At 40.4% G+C, this 19,184-nt stretch overlaps 1 protein-coding gene across 1 annotated transcript in view; it reads left to right on the top strand.

The window, feature by feature from the left end:
• The window catches only part of LOC135223095 (ectopic P granules protein 5 homolog), a 759,396-nt gene that overhangs the window by 439,333 nt on the left and 300,879 nt on the right, over nucleotides 1-19,184 (top strand). The window contains 1 exon segment of the mRNA XM_064261599.1: nucleotides 1,128-1,245. Within this exon segment, the coding sequence (XP_064117669.1) occupies nucleotides 1,128-1,245 (118 nt within the window).

The following is a 19,184-nucleotide window of genomic DNA, read 5'->3' as shown; positions in this document are numbered from 1 at the left end:
TTTTTCAACAAACATGCTAAGAATTTGTTACTGCTTTTATTTCTTATCTGTTTTGATATTGTGTGAGCAGTAATTATAATTTTACAAAATAAAATAAATTTATTTATTAAAAACAACATAAGTTGGTAAAATTTACGTGTTTTGTCAATGAGGGCCCACAAGGGGTTGTAAATAGTCATTTTCAATTTCTCGTGGAAGGAAGGGAGAAATTTGTAGAATTTTTTTTCTTTCACCATGTACATTTGCATATCTTCCTCTTTCCATTGATATGTTTATTTCGTAAATTGGCCCATCTCAAAGTTTACCCGGCCTGAGGACCTGCATACAATATAGTATTTACCTGTCCAGTAAGGGTTAACTTATATTGCTCACCTTTTGCCACCCCTCAATGGATTTCCTGGGCTGGAGAAACTGAGATGTTGCAGTGTTTCTTGGGTGAAGGTAGGTCAGCTGTTTCCTCCTATCTCACCCGAGTAGCTAAATTCCGTTGCCACCAATACCTGGTTCTACATTTTTTTTTTTATCGGGGTCTAGCTGGCGCTAGAAGGATTATCCTAAAGTTAAGACCATAGGTTTGTTAGCTATGAAAATTACAAATTACGTAATTAAGAATTTAAAATGTCAAAGTCAGACAGTTTTTCTACTTATAAAAAATATCTATACTTAACTTATAAAGATTGCAAGAAATTTGTAGTATGGCAGGTGTGTATTTGATGGTCATTGTCAAGTAGAGGTTTTACTTGATTATATACATGAAGTACTTTAAGCTGTTAATAGTTTGTAAGACATGGTGATCAAAAATTGAAAATTAATGGATTTTTATTTTTCTGTTTTATAAGCAGATACCTCTTCTGACTATTATTTTTTTAAATTATGAAGGGGCTAAAACTTTTTTAAATAATAAATTTGTGAAAATTCCATATTTTACATTAAGAATATCATTGCGAAAGATCCCTGTACATTTGACCCCTGCCTATTCGTGTGTTTGAATTATCAAAATACGTAAGCAGTTCTGAGCATTTTTAGGTTTTAAGTATACACGGGGATTTTAGCTAATTGTGAGGGGTTGTGATACACATCCCCTGCAAAAATGGGGAGTCAACTGTATAGTTGTAAATTTTACTGAGTGGACTTGGTTATTTTCAGCTCTATCGGGTGCACTTGAGGACATTGCTTAATTATAAATTCCCAGAGCACTACATAGAAGTACTAACCGTAATGCTTCAAGTGTCAGCTACTCCACAGGTAAGGTGATTCTTGAGTTCTAGATATATTTAAAATGTGTTTAGTTTATAATGTAAAAGAACTTCTTGTTTGGTCATATTTCTTGTGTACAGCTAATTGTTTCATCACAATCCCATCACTTACACATTCCTACATTTTTGGCCCTCAAATCACCCCAGAAAACAAACAGACAGAGGTTAAAAGTAATATAGTTGCCTTAATCCTACAGGTATTTATTAACCCTTAAACGCCGAAGCGGTAAAAAAAAAAATGTCTCCCGTGTGCCGGAGACGTTTCAGAGTGAGCGCGGGAGCGGAAAAAATATTTTTTTCAAAAAATCATAGCGCGCTTAGTTTTCAAGATTAAGAGTTCATTTTTGGCTCCTTTTTTTGTCATTGCCTGAAGTTTAGTATGCAACCATCAGAAATTAAAAAAATTATCATTATCATATATAAATAATGCGATATATGATAGCGCAAAAACGAAATTTCATATATAATTGTATTCAAATCGCGCTGTGCGCAAAACGGTTGAAGGTAACAAGTTACTTTTTTTTCGTTGTAATGTACACTAAATTGCAATCATTTTGGTATATAACAAATTGTGAAACGATAAAAGCAACACAGAGAAAATATTATCATAAAATAATGCATGAATTCGTAACTCGCAGACGTAAACACATATTTTTTTCAAAAATTCACCATAAATCTAAATATTGTCCTAGAGACTTCCAATTTCTTTCAAAATGAAGACAAATGATTGAATATTACTATACTGTAAGAATATTAGCTTACAAATGCAGTTTTTGACCATATCTGATGAGTTAAAGTTGACCGAATGTCTAATTTTTTTTATATATATTTTTTTATATGCAATTATTTCGGAAATAAGAAAAGCTACAACTTTCAAATATTTTTTGTTTTACTCTACATGAAATTGCGCACATTTTCATATATAAAACTCTATGAAATGCCTAATATGAAACGGAGCAAATATTCCGAGAATGGGACTTAACGCAATTTCGGAGATTTGTGGCGAGAATCCGCGCTGCGGAGGGAAGAAAGTTTTTTTAAAAAAATTCACCATAAATTTAAATATTGTGCTAGAGACTTCGAATTTGTTTCACGATGAAGATAAATGACTGAATATTACTAGACTGTAAGAGTTTTATCTTACAATTGCGTTTTTCGACCATTTCGGTAGAGTCAAATTTGACCGAACGTGGTTTTTTTTTCTATTTATCGTGATTTATATGCAAATATTTCGAAAATGAGAAAGTTTACAACCCCTTACAACTATTTTTTTGTTGTGATTATACATGAAATTGCGCCACGTTTTCATATAAAAAACGTTATGTAACGGCTAATTTTAAAATGGTGCAAACATTACCACAATCGCACGTATGATTTTTTCGGAAGAGTTACCGCGCTGACGTAAAGAAAATGTTATTTTTTTTATAAATTCACCATAAATCGAAATATTTGCTAGAGACTTCCAATTTGTTGCAAAATGAAGGTAAATGCTTGAATATTACTAGAATATAAGCGTTTTAGCTTACAATTGCGTTTTTCGACCATTTCGGTAGAGTCAAAATTGACCGAAGGTTGAAAATTTGTCACTTATCATTTTTTATATGAAAATATTTCAAAATTGATAAAAGCTACAACCATGGGTTGTTTTTAGTTGTATTGTGCATGAAATTGCACACATTTTCATATATAAAACTTTATGTAACGGCTAATTTAAAATGGTGCAAACATTACCACAATCGCATGTATGATTATTTTCGGAAGAGTTACCGCGTGGACGTAAGGAAAAAGTTTTTTCATAAATTCACCATAAATCGAAATATTGTGCTAGAGACTTCCAATTAGTTGCAAAATTAAGTTAAATGATTGAATATTACTAGAATATAAGAGTTTTAGCTTACAATTGCGTTTTTCGACCATTTTGGTAGAGTCAAAGTTGACCGAAGGTTGAAATTTTGGCACTTATCGTTATTTATATGAAAATATCTCAAAACTGATAAAAGCTACAATCATGAGTATTTTTTTGTTGTATTCTACATAAAAATGCGCACATTTTCATATATAATAGTCCATGTAACGGCTAATTTAAAATGGTAAAAAAATTATGTCAAAGTGACGAAATAATTTCCGAGATGTGTCACAGATACTTTTTAGTGCGGCAAGAAAGAAATTCGCGCTTGCGCGCCTGCGTAACGATTGTAAACAAAAAACACCTTGATCCGTGAACTCCCAGCATCCCCCAAGGTGCGTGATTCAAGAGTTTTCGGCTGGTAGGCCTAAAAGTATTTTTCCGCGAATTTTTAAAAAAACTTTTGTATGTCGACGTAAAATACGTCCAGTCGGCACCCGAGAGACAAAAAATGTCGACGTAAAATACGTCCAGTCGGCGTTTAAGGGTTAATTACTTGCCTCACTGTTTTTGTTCCTGCTAGGCAGAAGAGTTGTACATATAGAGATTGCTACAATAAATGAGAAAGGGGGAGTGCAAGAGTTATAAACTTGTTGGTTGTATAGTAGGAAAAAGTACAGAAGAGAGCTACTACTGTATCTCAGACTCAGTGAATTAATTACATAGTAGATGACAACAAAGTTTTCTCAAAACCCCTGCAGTATTCCCCAGATTGTTTCTTAATATGAAGGATTGCATATTTTCAATGTTATTTCTAATTCCTTTAACTTTTCTCTCTTTTCTCCATTATTTTCAAATTTATGTGATAGAAGTAGGTTTCTATACCTTAGCATGTTATAATAAATTGAATGATGCGTGTGGGAAATATATACTACAGTAGTACCTCACCTAAAAAACCCTGACACCCAATATGTAAACCCCTTTTTGCAACCCAATAATTGTTTAACAAAATGTCATTTGATATTTTTTTATGTTATACATTATAATCATAAAGAATGTAAATAAAACCACCCAAAATTTAGATGTACCTATTTTATTATATATGATAGGTGACATCATTGTGCTTGATAGGCCCTGAACTCAGTTGCTCTTCTTTTCATCCAAAAGCATGCTATGAGGAATAATTAAGTAGTGCATCACCTCCATAATCTTGGCAAAGTATTCTATATTGGAATCTATCTCCCCAGAAAGCACAAGGGATTTTGTAGTGCGCACAAAGACCTGCTGCATCTTGTTGGCAGTGAAGCATCACGGTTCTATTCTGTTGTCTTCTTATTCATGAGTGGCTGCTTGTCTGCCTCAAATAACGAGACAAAATCCTCATTCAGGTCCTTTTTCAACTCACTGCTTATTATTACCAAGCCTTTGTTCATGTCTACCTCTGTATAACCCTTGAAATCATGAACAGATTGTGGGCACAGCTCCCTAATGCCATTCAATGCTCATGGTTGAAATTGCATTCCAAGCAGCTTTTATATGTAGGACTACTGTGTAAAAGTTTTATCCTTTGTAAGCAAGAGCCCGAGGTGGTAGTACTTAAAGATGGCAATGATCCCTTGGTCTATTGGTTGTAAGATAGAGGTTGTAGGGAGGTAGGTAAACAACAGGGATGTAAGGATAAAAATAAATGTCTACAATAAGAAAGATCTTAAAGGAATGTCCTTGTCCACTGCTAGTATAAGATGATTGAGGAACCAATTCTCAAAAATAATGACACCCAAGCCTTGAGATTCAACATACATATAAGAAGGAGACAGACCTTAGGGATGTTCTTTAATACTTGATTTTCTGCATGATATACCAGCTGCAGCTTCAACTTGTTGCCTGCTCAGTTGCTTCCTAACATAAGGGGCAAACCATCTTTTGCAACCTTGAAATCTGGCATAGCCTTCTCCTCAAGGGATATAGATGAGTAGTCTGGTCTTATTTTTTCAGTGAAGACAAGTCTTATCCATACTGAATATCTGTTGTGGAAGAAAGTGCTGCTCCTCTATAAACCTCACCAACTCGGCAGGGAATTTGGATGCTGCTCACATTTTGGTTGGTGCACTTTCATCTTGGATCTTGAAGTTGTGAAGATTTGTCACCACTTGAATTACAAAAACTATCCTGAACTTCTCTTGAATTCTGTCTTTCTCATCAGGAAACTTATTTAGGTCTTCAAAGACAGTGCTTTCTCCCGAATCACCTGCTGGCTATGGGGATACACTGATAAGTCTGACTTTCAGTAACAAAATAGGAATGTTCCTCTACCACTATCCATATGCTAAGGGGCTGGTTGCCTTGATGGCTTATATCCAGCTATTCCTATCGAAAGCATCATCGTGCATTAAACCCTTCTTCTCCACATCATCGTCACTTTATCACTATCGAATCCTTTTCCTCCCTCATCACCTACCCCTAACAGGTTCCACCCAGGCCATCTTCATTCCTTTCTACTCAATCATCCATACTACATGCCAATACCATCTCAGTCTCAACTCTTATCATATCAGTAGAGTCCTGCTAATTGTGTAACTGACTAATTGTCTCTCTTTTATATTTGTACTTCAATTATTATAATGTTACACTGTACTGTTGTGTTATTATACTGTTTTATTATAGAAGAGTGATAAAATTTGTGAATGATATGTAGTGCTGTACTTTCACTTGTGGAACCAACTACTTTTATGTTTGTACCATTGTAATTCCTGAGCACCTTGTTTGAAGGTCTTAACACTAGGTTAGGTATCGTTTGTGCAACTCTTTCAGAAATTATTGTCACATCTGCAGCTTTGCCTATTTACATGGATGTGAGTTTCCCATTTATTTCTATTTGAGCCATAAGACATTGTTGTGCATCTTTGTTTAGAGAATAAATGTCAAATGCAAATTCTTCTACTTCTGTTGTCTTATGTACATTTTCTTCATTTGAGCTAGAGCCGTCATTTGAATTTACAGTTCTATTGATCTGTTTAGTGGTCTTTTGCTTAGCAAACTTATGTTAAATTGTTAAATGACCACGCTTTCTATATTGAATTGTTAAATGACCATGCTTTCTGCAGTGATTGCATGTCTGACCTGATGTGAGGTACTTAACCCAATCATTGCTATAATGATCTTGTTTACCACTTCTATAGAAGGATTTCTTTTTAAGTTTTTGTGTGCCTATGTGACTGATTTTTCTGCGAATATCCAGTAGGTTTACCAGACCACCTGCAGTTTTGTCGGGCAAGAGTACCGTCTGCTAGATAATTGGCGGACGTATGTTTTGGCGCGATTTTTGGAAATTCGTGAATTAGTTTCAGTGTAGTGGAACGCCGCTGCACGCCTTATCCCATTTTTAATGATTCTTGGCAAGCTTGTATGTTCTGGCAAGAAGAAATGGCATTGACAACAAAAACAAAAAAACCCATACCTTAACTCGAAATCAGCATTGTCGGAGAATTACTCGGACTAGAAAGTGGAAGAATACAAGCAAGATGGTGGCTAGACAGAAACAGAAAACACTGTTTTCGTGGCCCTGTTTTGGAAATTCATGAATTAGTTTCGGTGGTGGAACGGCGCTGCGCACCTTATCCACTTTTTTAATGATTCTTGGCAAGCTCATATGTTCTGGCAAGAAAAAACAGCATCGCTAGATGAAAACAGAAAACACTGTTTTCGTGGCCATATTTTAGAAATTTGTTAGTTTCGGTGCGGTGGAATGGCGCTGTGCACCTTATCCACATTTTTAATGATTCTTGGCAAGCTCGTATGTTCTGGCAAGAAAAAACGGCATCAACAACAAAAACTAAAAAACCCCACATACCTTACTCGAAATCGGAATTGTTGGAAAATGACTCGAAATCGGAATTGTCGGAGAATTCTGGCCACTTTTCATGAGAAACACAAGCAATTCACTCTCATCACCACACAATTTCCCTAAATCTAGATGTGTGACCAGATTGGCGGCGGTAAATTGAAGATGTTCAGGATAAGATGCGGACACAGCCATGTTGGGAAGCCAGGAGAGACTTGAGGGTCGCAGAGCGCATTGGGTCGGGACACAACGGTCATGAGGTCGTCAGCTGTTTTGGCAGTCGTCAGCTGTTTTGGGTGGAACTACTTACCTTGGCGGAGGGATTGGTGGCCCGGGCAGAAGGAGTTACGAGGCCTGCCCGACGAATCTGCAGACTACCCGGTTTACATTATGTATTATACTTGGATATACCAGGGCTAAGCTTATTTGTTTGGTGTGTTAGGTCTTTTTTTTGCATGTTGGTTACTCTTTTTTATAGGCTACATGATTTACCTGACTGCTGTTGTCATTCTGATCTTGTCTACAATGACATTTGACTGGTAATTAATTAGCAGTTTCTAATGCTCTTGCTATTTCCAGAACCCTTTGCAAGGTTAGCTTCTTTTCTTGTAGCAATTTCTTTTCTAGCTCTTGTGAGTTACTATTTTTTTTATAACTTACTCTGTTAACCTCTCTTCTAGATCAACAAATTCACAAGTTGCAGCCAATTTATAACCTAGTCACAAAAGCGTGAATTGTCTCACCAGATTCCTGTAATGCTCGGGTGAACTGATGATGTTCAAAGTATTTTTTTGAGGAGCAAAATATTTTGAGCCCTTCAGTTGTGCCCTGTAATGAATCATTTGTCAGATTCAAAGTGCTTTACTACACTTCCTTAACTTCTAGCCTGCAGTATGAAGTAACAAAGCCTTCTGCTGTTTTTCATTTATTTTTCCTAGTGTTACTAGATAAACCCAAAAGCTGCTTATCCACTTTTTCTATCTTTTACCCACTGATTTTGGATCATCATTGATACTAAAACTACCTAGACATTTGACATCTATTGCATGTTTGGTATGAGATACTTAGAAGTTTGGATTAGGCTAGGAATTTCAAAGTTTATCTAGCCTACCAATGGGAGTTTTGATGTAGGACTTGTGAACTTTTTTAGCTAGGCTAATCCACCTTATTTTGTTGCTTATGCTTTTGCATAGACCTACCTTGAGCTCCTTTTACCTCTGAACATATTATTCCTGTTGGTGCTCCCAACTTGGTGCAGCGCTTGAAAAATGCTGTTTCTAGAGTGTTGAAGGCATCCAATTGAGCTCATCTTCGACTTAGACTATGCATCGTTATGTTGGCTATAGTAGGTTAGGCGTAGGCTAGACTCCATTGATCTGCTGATTTGTCTCTGTTTTGTGATTAAGCCATAACAGCAATTGTTTCCATTTACTTGTGTGAGAGTAAAAGATGGTCTTTTAGTATTGGATGTGGAATCCCATCTCCTGTAGCCGAGGTCTGAGGATGAAGAGTGATGATAAAGCAACATCTCCTTTGCTTGTGTTTATTGGCTTAGCTGTACTGAAGTAGGCTTGTAGTAGGATATGCAAAATACAAAGCTTAACCCCTTCAGCACTGGGACGTACACATGTACGTCTTTTACGGTCCAGTAATAGAAGACCGCGACGTACGATTATACATCTTTCATCCTTCCTCGAAAAGCAAAGCAGTTTTCTTCAGCTTGGATGGTTTCCAGACACAGTATTGTGTATGTGAGAAGTACTGAAGCTCCACCCACAATTCATTCTAGCTAATGAGCATCTGATGGACGTCGTGACGTCATTTTCATATGGGATATTAGGAGGGGGTACTGGCCTACACATGCCAGTACGCCTCAGGCTATTATCTGGGAAGGATGATCACGATTTTGTCAGTGGATTTGAATTCTAAACCTTTTTTCCTTTTGTTTGTAGTTATTTTTTTTTTTTTACTATCATGTCAGATGATAGTCTTTCAGAGTAAGGGTCTGAGTACCTGCCAAATCTACCAGATGATGATTATAATGATAGTTTCTTAGAGGATAACAGTGACAACGAGTGTTTGGAAGACATTGAACCTATTGTCGATGAGGGTTGGCATTTCATAACTGATCTATCTTGTGATGTGGGCTCAGACCCAGCCTCCCCCCCCCACCTCCCGGATTCACGGAGGGTGACAATGGAATTCCTGCTTACACACCAAATTATACCTGCTTACGTGATGCATTTTTTCTTTCATTTTTGTGGTGATGTAATTGATAAATTGAATGCCCGGGCATAGGAGTACTTTCATTCAACAGGAAAGCGTAAGGTGAAAGGACTTCTATGGAGACCTGTTACTTGTGATGAGATGTATGTTTTTTATCGCTTGCTGATAATAATGGGGGTGAATAAACTGCCCTGTATGTATATGTATTGGTCACGAGATGCTGTTGCTTTTTTTTTTTTTTTTTTTTGCCCTATCACAGTCCTCCAATTCGAATGGATGGTATTTATAGTGTGGGGTTCCGGGTTGCATCCTGCCTCCTTAGGAGTCCATCACTTTTCTTACTATGTGTGCCGTTTCTAGGATCACACTCTTCTGCATGAGTCCTGGAGCTACTTCAGCGTCTAGTTTTTCTAGATTCCTTTTCAGGGATCTTGGGATCGTGCCTAGTGCTCCTATGATTATGGGTACGATTTCCACTGGCATATCCCATATCCTTCTTATTTCTATTTTCAGATCTTGATACTTGTCCATTTTTTCCCTCTCTTTCTCTTCAACTCTGGTGTCCCATGGTATTGCGACATCAATGAGTGATACTTTCTTCTTGACTTTGTCAATCAACGTCACGCCTGGTCTATTTGCACGTATCACCCTATCCGTTCTGATACCATAGTCCCAGAGGATCTTTGCCTGATCGTTTTCTATCACTCCCTCAGGTTGGTGCTCGTACCACTTATTACTGCAAGGTAGCTGATGTTTCTTGCACAGGCTCCAGTGGAGGGCTTTTGCCACTGAATCATGCCTCTTTTTGTACTGGTTCTGTGCAAGTGCCGGGCATTCGCTTGCGATGTGGTTTATGGTTTCATTTTTCATATTGCACTTCCTACATATGGGAGAGATGTTATTTCCATCTATCGTTCTTTGAACATATCTGGTTCTTAGGGCCTGATCTTGTGCCGCTGTTATCATTCCTTCAGTTTCCTTCTTTAGCTCTCCCCTCTGTAGCCATTGCCATGTGTCATCGCTGGCTAGTTCTTTAGTCTGTCTCATGTATTGTTCGTGCATTGGTTTGTTGTGCCAGCCTCCTTGTTCTGTCTGTCATTCTCCTGTCTCTGTATATTCTTTCTGGGTCTTCATCTACTTTTATTAGTCCTTCCCATGCACTCTTTAGCCACTCGTCTTCACTGGTTTTCAGATATTGCCCCAGTGCTCTGTTCTCGATGTTGACGCAGTCCTTTATAGTACTTAGTAGTCCTCTCCCTCCTTCCTTTCGTGTTATGTATAGTCTGTCCGTATTTGCTCTTGGGTGTAGTGCTTTGTGTATTGTCATATGTTTCCTGGTTTTCTGATCTATGCTGCGGAGTTCTGCCTTCGTCCATTCCACTATTCCTGCGCTGTATCTGATTACTGGCACTGCCCATGTGTTTATGGCTTTTATCATATTTCCGGCGTTGAGTTTTGACTTGAGTATCGCCTTGAGTCTCTGCATATATTCTTTCCTGATCATGTCCTTCATCTCTTGGTGTTGTATTATTATTATTATTATTATTATTATTATTATTATTATTATTATTATTATTATTATTATTATTATTATTATTATTATTTGGAAGGAGACCCTCTTTCAAACAAGTCTTATTGAAAGATATTGCTGCATCAGCTGCATTCAACTTGTAAATAGTCTTCTATTTTTCTAATAATAGCTTTCTCTCTGCTATTAGAACTGGCGAGTATTGCGCCGATATTACTCATCAGGAGCAGTCAATTCCAGGGATAATTGTCACAAATTTATTTATTTGTTACAGTAAATGAACAAATAGGTCAAAATATAAGTTAATATATTGGCCAACGTTTCTCTCGGTATCATCCGAGTATGATCAGGGCAGTGGATTGGAGCAGACTGTTGTTGCTGTCAGGATCTACTCAATATATAGCGGTAGGTCAGCAGGGGTTCAACCGCTAGCTGCGTTTTTATTGGCCGGTGGCGCAATGCGCTCCCGCCATTGGTTGAACGAAGTTTTCTTCAAGACGCTTCTTGTCGTTGAAGGTTGCGAAGTTGCCAGCCTAGCAGACCGTCGAGGCTGGGGCAAGGCTTCCCTGGGCGTTGTGTCACGACGGGTCGCGATGTCATTGGCTGCTGGGCTGCTCGTCTCACCCCCGATCTAAGAATACCAGATGAGACAAGCAGCCCAGCAGCCAATGACATCGCGACCCGTCGTGACACAACGCCCAGGGAAGCCTTGCCCCAGCCTCGACGGTCTGCTAGGCTGCAACTTCGCAACCTTCAACGACAAGAAGCGTCTTGAAGAAAACTTCGTTCAACCAATGGCGGGAGCGCATTGCGCCACCGGCCAATGAAAACGCAGCTAGCGGTTGAACCCCTGCTGACCTGCCGCTATATATTGAGTAGATCCTGACAGCAACAACAGTCTGCTCCGATCCACTGCCGTGATCATACTCGGATGATACCGAGAGAAACGTTGGCCAATATATTAACTTATATTTTGACCTATTTGTTCATTTACTGTAACAAATATATAAATTTGTGACAATTATCCCTGGAATTGACTGCTCCTGATGAGTAATATCGGCGCAATACTCGCCAGTTGTAATAGCAGAGAGAAAGCTATTATTAGAAAAATAGAGAAGACTATTTACAAGTTGAATGCAGCTGATGCAGCAATATCTTTCAATAAGACTATTATTATTATTATTATTATTATTACCAATGCTGTAAACATTCATTGATGTATACACGGTTTCTGTATAAAACCTAGGACTAACTGTTTCAGTAAGAAAACTAGTACTGCTATTACTACTACTACCACTAGTATTTTACTAATACTTCACTACTTTTTCTGCTACTTTATTTCTACTACTTTACTACGATTTCTACTACTTTATAACTGTTTCTACTTCTGCAATTACATTTTCCACTAAATATTCCTATTTTTTCCGATATCTTTATGGTATTTTTTTTGCCAATGTGGTAAAAAATATTCATTGATATATACACAATGTTTTCACATAAGAATATAAAGGAAAAATATGAATAACATAAAATTTAGTGGGAGCAAGTAATGATTGATACTCGCGGTCGACAGGGGGTCTCATGCGGTATGCAAGCATTTGCAGCAGTGCAACAGGCCAGTGGCGAAGGGTTTAATGAATAGAATCATAACAAAAATGTGAGCATTGGTTCTCAATACACAATAAGAAATTATTTACTACATACATGAGGTAGAACTTACAGGATCGAAACCTGTGTGTTCGATACAAGAATAATTGGTTATACTTCTGACATTTAAGCATGCTGCAATGTAAGCACAATAGCTCTGAACTGAATGTGTCTACTGACGACGTGAGCTTTTATTTCAATTGTACGACACACATACAGATTCATACTCATGCAGGATAGGTGGTCTCTATTTTCAGTATGGTTCCTAGCTCTGTAGATTAACCTCATCACCTTTATGTAGGGATTTCAGGGTATAGTTAATTGCTTCTACATCACACTTAATGGACTGTAACTCTCTTCTGCTACATTAACTATCAGGGGTACCCTTTGGCAGAGTAGGACTCCCGTCTTGTAGCATTCCATAATGAGTCTCAGGTGAGGTGGACATAATGAAAGTATTAGAAATCCAGACCTCTTGAAGTTAGTTTTTTTCACAATTAGAACAATTAGAACTTCCTGTTTGTTTTTGAGAGGCATGTGTTCTGGTACTTAAGACAAATTGCATGAAGCTTTCATGTAGATTGTACAAGTCTTATTTTATTGTTGGTTTTTGGCAGCTCAACCTTTCCCTCCTAAATTGTGATCAGGCTAATTACAAGTAAAATGTGTATGGTGAAAACAAATATTTTTGGTATCCAAATTTTCCCATTCAGACCCATTACTTATGATGTACCAGTTTCTACCCACCAGCACCCTCCGGTGGCTCTCATGACATGAATAATAAGATTTCAACTGCCTAAGACCTTTGACTCCACCTGTGCAATTGAACAGAGCACTACAGGCTAATTGCTGCTGTCTTTATTTTTAACAGTGATGATTTTGTGATCACAGAAAGGGCTTTATATGATTGAAGGGGTTGTATGAAAATTTTGATTAAGAATTGTGGTAGCACTTCCATTTTTTTCTTTTTTTTGTATGAGTGACTAGCCCCACCCATTATCAGGGAACAATAGGGACAACAAAGCAGAAGAGCTCAATTCTTTTCTGCTGGCGTCTGACTCAGTATTGGGTGTATGCAGCAGCAGCTTATTTTGCCTTTCATCAGTTTTAGGTTGAATTTATCCAGGAATTCAGTGAAGTACTCATACATTTGTGTAGCCTTCATGCTTGTCAGCTTTAGTTCGGGTTTCTAGCCTTTTTTGGACTAAAATATGTCTGACTCTAGCTCTTCCAGTATTTGTTATTTTAGTGAAAGGTGCAAAACCAGACTTGAGAATCTTATCATTCGCATAAGACTTGTTCTAATTGTAGGGGGCAAGTGTGTAATAAACATGAGATGAATGCAAGAACTGGGATGATAGGAAATGGAAAGGGTGAAATCTCATCTGGATAAACTTACAAGGGATAGGAAAAGAAAGGCAGCCTCTACAGCCAAAAGTAGGGCTTTTCTCCCATCACCATTCCTCGTACTCCCATGCCTGGCTCCCATGCTTCCGACCCTGATCCAATTGCCAGTCTTGAGTCCAGGTTCGATCATAAAATTAAGCTGGTTGTGAGCACTGTGGTTGAGTTAGTGGTGTCCCTTTAGGTCCTTATGGACAAAGTGTACCAAGATAATGTGCATAGTGATAGTGTTGTGCAAGTGGAGGTGGTAGCTGCTCGTCTACCGGTGCTCATAGATGTAGGTCCCTGTCATACTCCACTAACCCTAGGAGAAGGTATACTGGAAGTCCAAGGGAGGCCGGTGGGGTTTGCCCATGGGTAGTTGTCCCCACAGTTGAGCTTGTTGCATGTACCCAGGCTTCAACAGACAGCTGCTGGAAAGGCGTCTCTGTGAATGTGCGTCAGTTGTCCTCTGGATCCGAGGAGTCCAGTCCTGACAAGAGGCCACGATGGTGCAGGAGATACCTTTCATACACCACTGGGGAAGCTCCTTCCTTGGGAGTTGCTGCCTCCTCCCAGGTAGACTTCTCCAGTCTCAGTGATTCAGTACAGTGTTCAGCCTTCTTGTTGACAAAAATAATATTGTTCATATGCAGAACAAACCTTCGGTCTTAACAATAGGATAATCTTCTAGCGCCAGTTGGAAACCACTTGAAAACAAAAGATTGTAAAACATGGAATCTGTGGCATCAGGCAAGGTGGAAGCTGGTCACCGACCAAGCTTGGGATCTCATGATGCATCTGACTTTCTTTGACCGCCTTGGAGAGTAGTCGCATTGCGCTCTCCTTCCCAATCCGGTTGCTTTGTTTGCCCGGTTTTTTTCTTTGCTTTTTCAGAGTGTGTGGTGTGCCTGTCTGTCCTGTAATCATGGATTCCTCCAAGAGTTCCAAGCCCTGTCAATGTATGTGTCCAGGAGTTTAGGGATTTCTATGTTCCAGGTTTTTTACTTCTGTTACTAATCCCCACTCAACTTGCAGTAGGGGCCTGCTAACTTTTGTACTATCACAAATCCGTGCCTGGAATGTTGTCGTTCCTGGCCTATATCTCAGTAGAGGTCTTTCTGTAAGAAGAAGGATTAACGTAAAGTGTTGACTTGTCCATCTTGGGAAGGTTTTCTGCCTCCCCAAGCAGACATTTTGGCTTCTTCTTCCAGTAGTCTTCCTCCTACGTTTATTGTTCCCATATCCCTGTCCTTTTCTTCCATTGATTCTTTTTTGGAAGTATCGAGCAGTGTACAGGATAGTTTTATGTTTAATGAGACCCCTTCTCCTTTGCGAGACAATCACACTCCCTTGGGAGAGGAGGCTCCCCCTCCAGCTTCCTTTGTTTCAGTTGGATGGTTTGCTGGCGCATTTCTTGTCTGCTTGCTAGCCTCCCCTAGTCCCACCGGCAGTCGCCCCTCCTCCTGGCCTACGCTACTTTGGTATGTGTGTGATACCTTCAAGCGGGCTAGAGCCATCAACAACGTCGTCTGGTGGGTCACGACTTATCTCCCTGCCAGTTAGGCCATTGGCTAATGCTGTCATGCCCAGTGTCGTGATTTCACTCCCAGCTTCCACTCAGCCTATGATGTCGACTGCGGTATTGGTTTTCCCTCCGTCTCAGGCCGTGATGCCAATACCATCCCTTGGACACATTCTTTCAGGCTATGTTTGATAAACTTGACTGTTTTTTGTGAAAGACATGCAGTTCTTCCTACAAAGAGACGGCGTAGAAGGGTAGAGCCTTCCCCTTCCTCCTTTCCACTTAGCAAGAAGCAACAAAGTAGGAGAGAGCTTTCCCTCACTCCATCTCCTCCTCCTCCTACTTGCACAAGAGTCAGACGTTGGGGGATTCAGGACTTTGTTGTTTTTCTTCTGAGAATGAGAGGAGTGTTTCACAGTCTTCTCTTCACGGACTTATCTCTTCATTGCATGTACACTCAAGCATTCCAGTTTGTGATAGCTCCTCAGCTCCACAGTTTACTAGGGTTCACCATAAGGATGATAGAACACTGATTAAGAATTTGAACTTGCCTTTCACTCAATTGTCTCCTGCATCTTCTGGGATATCAAATAACAGATGTGTGGGTGATGATTGCAGTCAAGGACGGGAAACGCTTTGGGTCCGTGGACATGTGTCTCCCAAGATGATTAGACTATCTAAGTCTCCTTCCCCTAAAAGTTCTCAATATTGTCATTCTGCATCTAGCGACGTTAACCTTTGAGGTCAGTCTCTTTCCTCAAGATCTCGTGCTCGTCGGTCCTTGTCCTGTGACTGTGGACGTGATTCATTACATGGCCATGACCGAGTGCATTTACACGGCCATGTAAGTGAGTCGTCTCATGACCGTGTATGTGAATCTTCTTGCGGCCATGTACGTGAGTCGTCTCGTGACCATATATGTGAGTCTCTTGTGGCTGTGTATCTGAGTCGACTTGTGGCCCATGTACATGAGTTGTCTTGTGGCCATGTAAGTGGGTCTTCTCACGGCTGTATAACGTGATCCATCTCAGGACCGGGCATGCAAGTCTGCTCCGATATGTATGTGGTACATTGCACGGTCGTCCTCATAGTTTTCCTCAAGAAAAGGTTCGTGATGCATCTCCTTTTCTTGAGCCCTCTTGCTCAGAGGTTTCAAACATTCAGGTTACCATTTCTTCCAGTGAGAAATGTGATCCCCAGCTTTAGCTCTGTAGTAAGACCTCTCCAGTGGCTTTAAAAAGGTGAAGGTTCTTTCTAGACCTTCCTTCTCACGTCGTTGTTCTCCTTTGCCGTAGCCAGAGGAAGGGGAGAGCAATGAGTTTCTGTCTTCTTTTTCAGAGGTTGTTGATCTCATCCGTGAGTTCAATAATTTGGAAAGGAGGACACAGGCTCAATTTTTTATGATCTCTACCGGCATTTCAGCTTTGCTTGGCCCAAAGTGGGATTCTAGAACTATGTTTACGCTCCTACTTTAAAACATATTAATTCCTGATTTCGGATAGGGATAGCTCGATTTGATCCAGTAAGTCATCTAAGTTCCTCTCTCCTCCTCAACTGCATCATAGGAAATATTACTCCATGAATGTTGTTCAGCTGATGCCACGCCCACCTTAATCCTGATGTGATCCACCTTAAGCCTGGACTAACTCTGGAATAAATAAGGTCTGAGTCTCTGTCTTTTTCCTCCTAAGAGGCCTCCGTTACGGAGTCTACTGTTTCCTCTGTGTTCCAGACTGTGCCGTGGTTAGACTTATGGTCCACTTTAGTAGCCAAGATAGCTTCATACCGCTCCAAAAGTGGGTCAGTTATCTCTACCTCATTTATCAGATTCCTGCCATCTGGGGCTAAAGCTATTTCTTACCTAGACCACCTCAGTGGGACTTTGTGGCATAACCTCCTCCTGGCTAGAAGGGATGTAGCCTTATCGAAGGTAGAGAGTGCAGTAGATTCGGAGTCATTGTTAGCTATCTGTAATGGGGACATCCTAGAATCAGTTCCTCTTCCCAAGAATGCAGTTAGAGGATGCGATCAACCGTAGGCAGGCAGGTACTAAAGATAGACTAGTCTAGCCAGCAGTATCAAAGTTGGAGGTTCATTCTCCTCCTCCTCCTCCTCCTCCTCCTCCTCCACCTCAGTGGCAAGCTAGATGGTCTCCTCCCAGGAAGTAAACCAAGCATGCATCTTCTGTGAGGAAGTCTCAGCCTTCTACAACTTCTAGGTCAAGACAACAGCAACGCCCCTTTCGGTCTCGCCCCTACAAGCCAGGTAGGGGTACCAGTGGCAGGGACAGAGGAAGTCGTCGATAGAGAGGGCGCCTCTCCCTTCCTGATACCGTGGGTTGGGGGATGCCTGACAGTCCATTGAGCTAAATGGCAATTGTACAGAGAAGAGGAGTGGGTAGTAGATGTCCTTCGGGTCGGATATCCCCTACCTTTCGACTTTCCTCCCTCTCTCTCAGACAAACCCTACTCCACTTGACTTATGATTGGAGTTCTCTGAAGTTTCTAGCTCTTTGAGACGAGATTTTGAAGATGATGAACAAGGGCGCAATGGAAGTAGTACATCACCCTTCACCGGGGTTTTACAGTCGCGTCTTCCTGGTTCCAAAGGCCACAAGCAATTGGAGGCCAGTGATAGGTCTTTCCACACTGAACCTATTTATCAGGAAGACAAGGTTCAGGATGGAGATGCCCCAGACGGTTCTGGCAGCAGTAAGGGAGAATGACTTTATGGTGTCAATAGACTTGAGGGATGCATACTTCCAGATCCCAAGTCACCCTTTGTCCAGGAAGTTCCTTCGCTTCAGCCTCGGAGAGCAGATCTTCCAGTTCAAGGTCCTTAGCTTTGGCTTGACTACAGGCCCACAGGTATTCACAAGGGTCTTTGCCCTAGTCTCAAAGTGGGCTCATGCTCAAGGGATTCATCTACTGAGATACCTCGATGACTGGCTGGTCTTGCCAAGTTCCAGAGAGAAACTACTTCAAGACAGGGATCACCTACTCAGGTTTTGCAAGACCCTGGGTATTGTGGTAAATCTGGAGAAGTCCAGTCTATTCCCCAGCCATAGGTTTCTGTATCTGGGTATGTCCATAGATACAGTAGCATCATGGGTTTTCCTATCAGACCAGAGGTTACAGAAGCTTAGGATGGTGACATGGTCCTTCATGTCACAAGACGAACAACCAGCTCACCACTGGCAGGTCCTGCTAGGTATCTTGACATTCCTAGAAAAGCTGGTCAACTCCACCTACAATCTCTTCAATGTAGATTGAAGAGTTCTGGTCCCTGGTGGCTGATTCCCCTCAACAGCAAGTACCACTTTCTGATCAGGTGAGAAGGGACCTCTGCATTGGAGGTTGGACGATCAGAATCTTACGATAGGAGTCCCTTTACTTTTCCCCCATCCAGTGGGTGATCGACAGCTCGGTGGAGCTCATAGCCAGATATATTATGGGTAAGGGGAATTTAGTGACCGACAAATTAAGCAGACAGACTTAAATCCTTGGCATGGAGTGGTCTCTACATCAGGACATTGCAAACAGGCTATTTCTTCTTTGGTGAAGGCCCATGTTAGATCTCTTCACAACCTGCTTCAACAGGAAGCTAGAGGTCTACATGTCAGTAGTCCCAGATCCACTGGCATTAGTAGAGGATGTCCATCAACATCGTTGAGACAATCTCATTGTTTATGCCTTCCCTCCATTTTTCCTGATCCGTCAAGTCCTGAACATGGTAATGAGCTCTCGAAATCTCAGGATGACCTTAGTGGCTCCCCTGTGGCCTCAAGCAGAGTGGTTCCTAGACCTCCAGTATCTGCTTTCAAAGGTACTGAGGGAAATTCCTCCATGGCATCACCTTCTTTGCCAACCTCATGTGGAAAGATTCCACCAATCAGTAGAGTCCCTGTCTCTTCACGGCTGGAGACTATCAAG

The sequence above is a fragment of the Macrobrachium nipponense genome, chromosome 8 (assembly GCF_015104395.2).
Source record: "Macrobrachium nipponense isolate FS-2020 chromosome 8, ASM1510439v2, whole genome shotgun sequence".
In the NCBI taxonomy this organism is placed as follows: domain Eukaryota; kingdom Metazoa; phylum Arthropoda; class Malacostraca; order Decapoda; family Palaemonidae; genus Macrobrachium; species Macrobrachium nipponense.
This window is presented reverse-complemented; position numbering and strand designations above follow the sequence as displayed.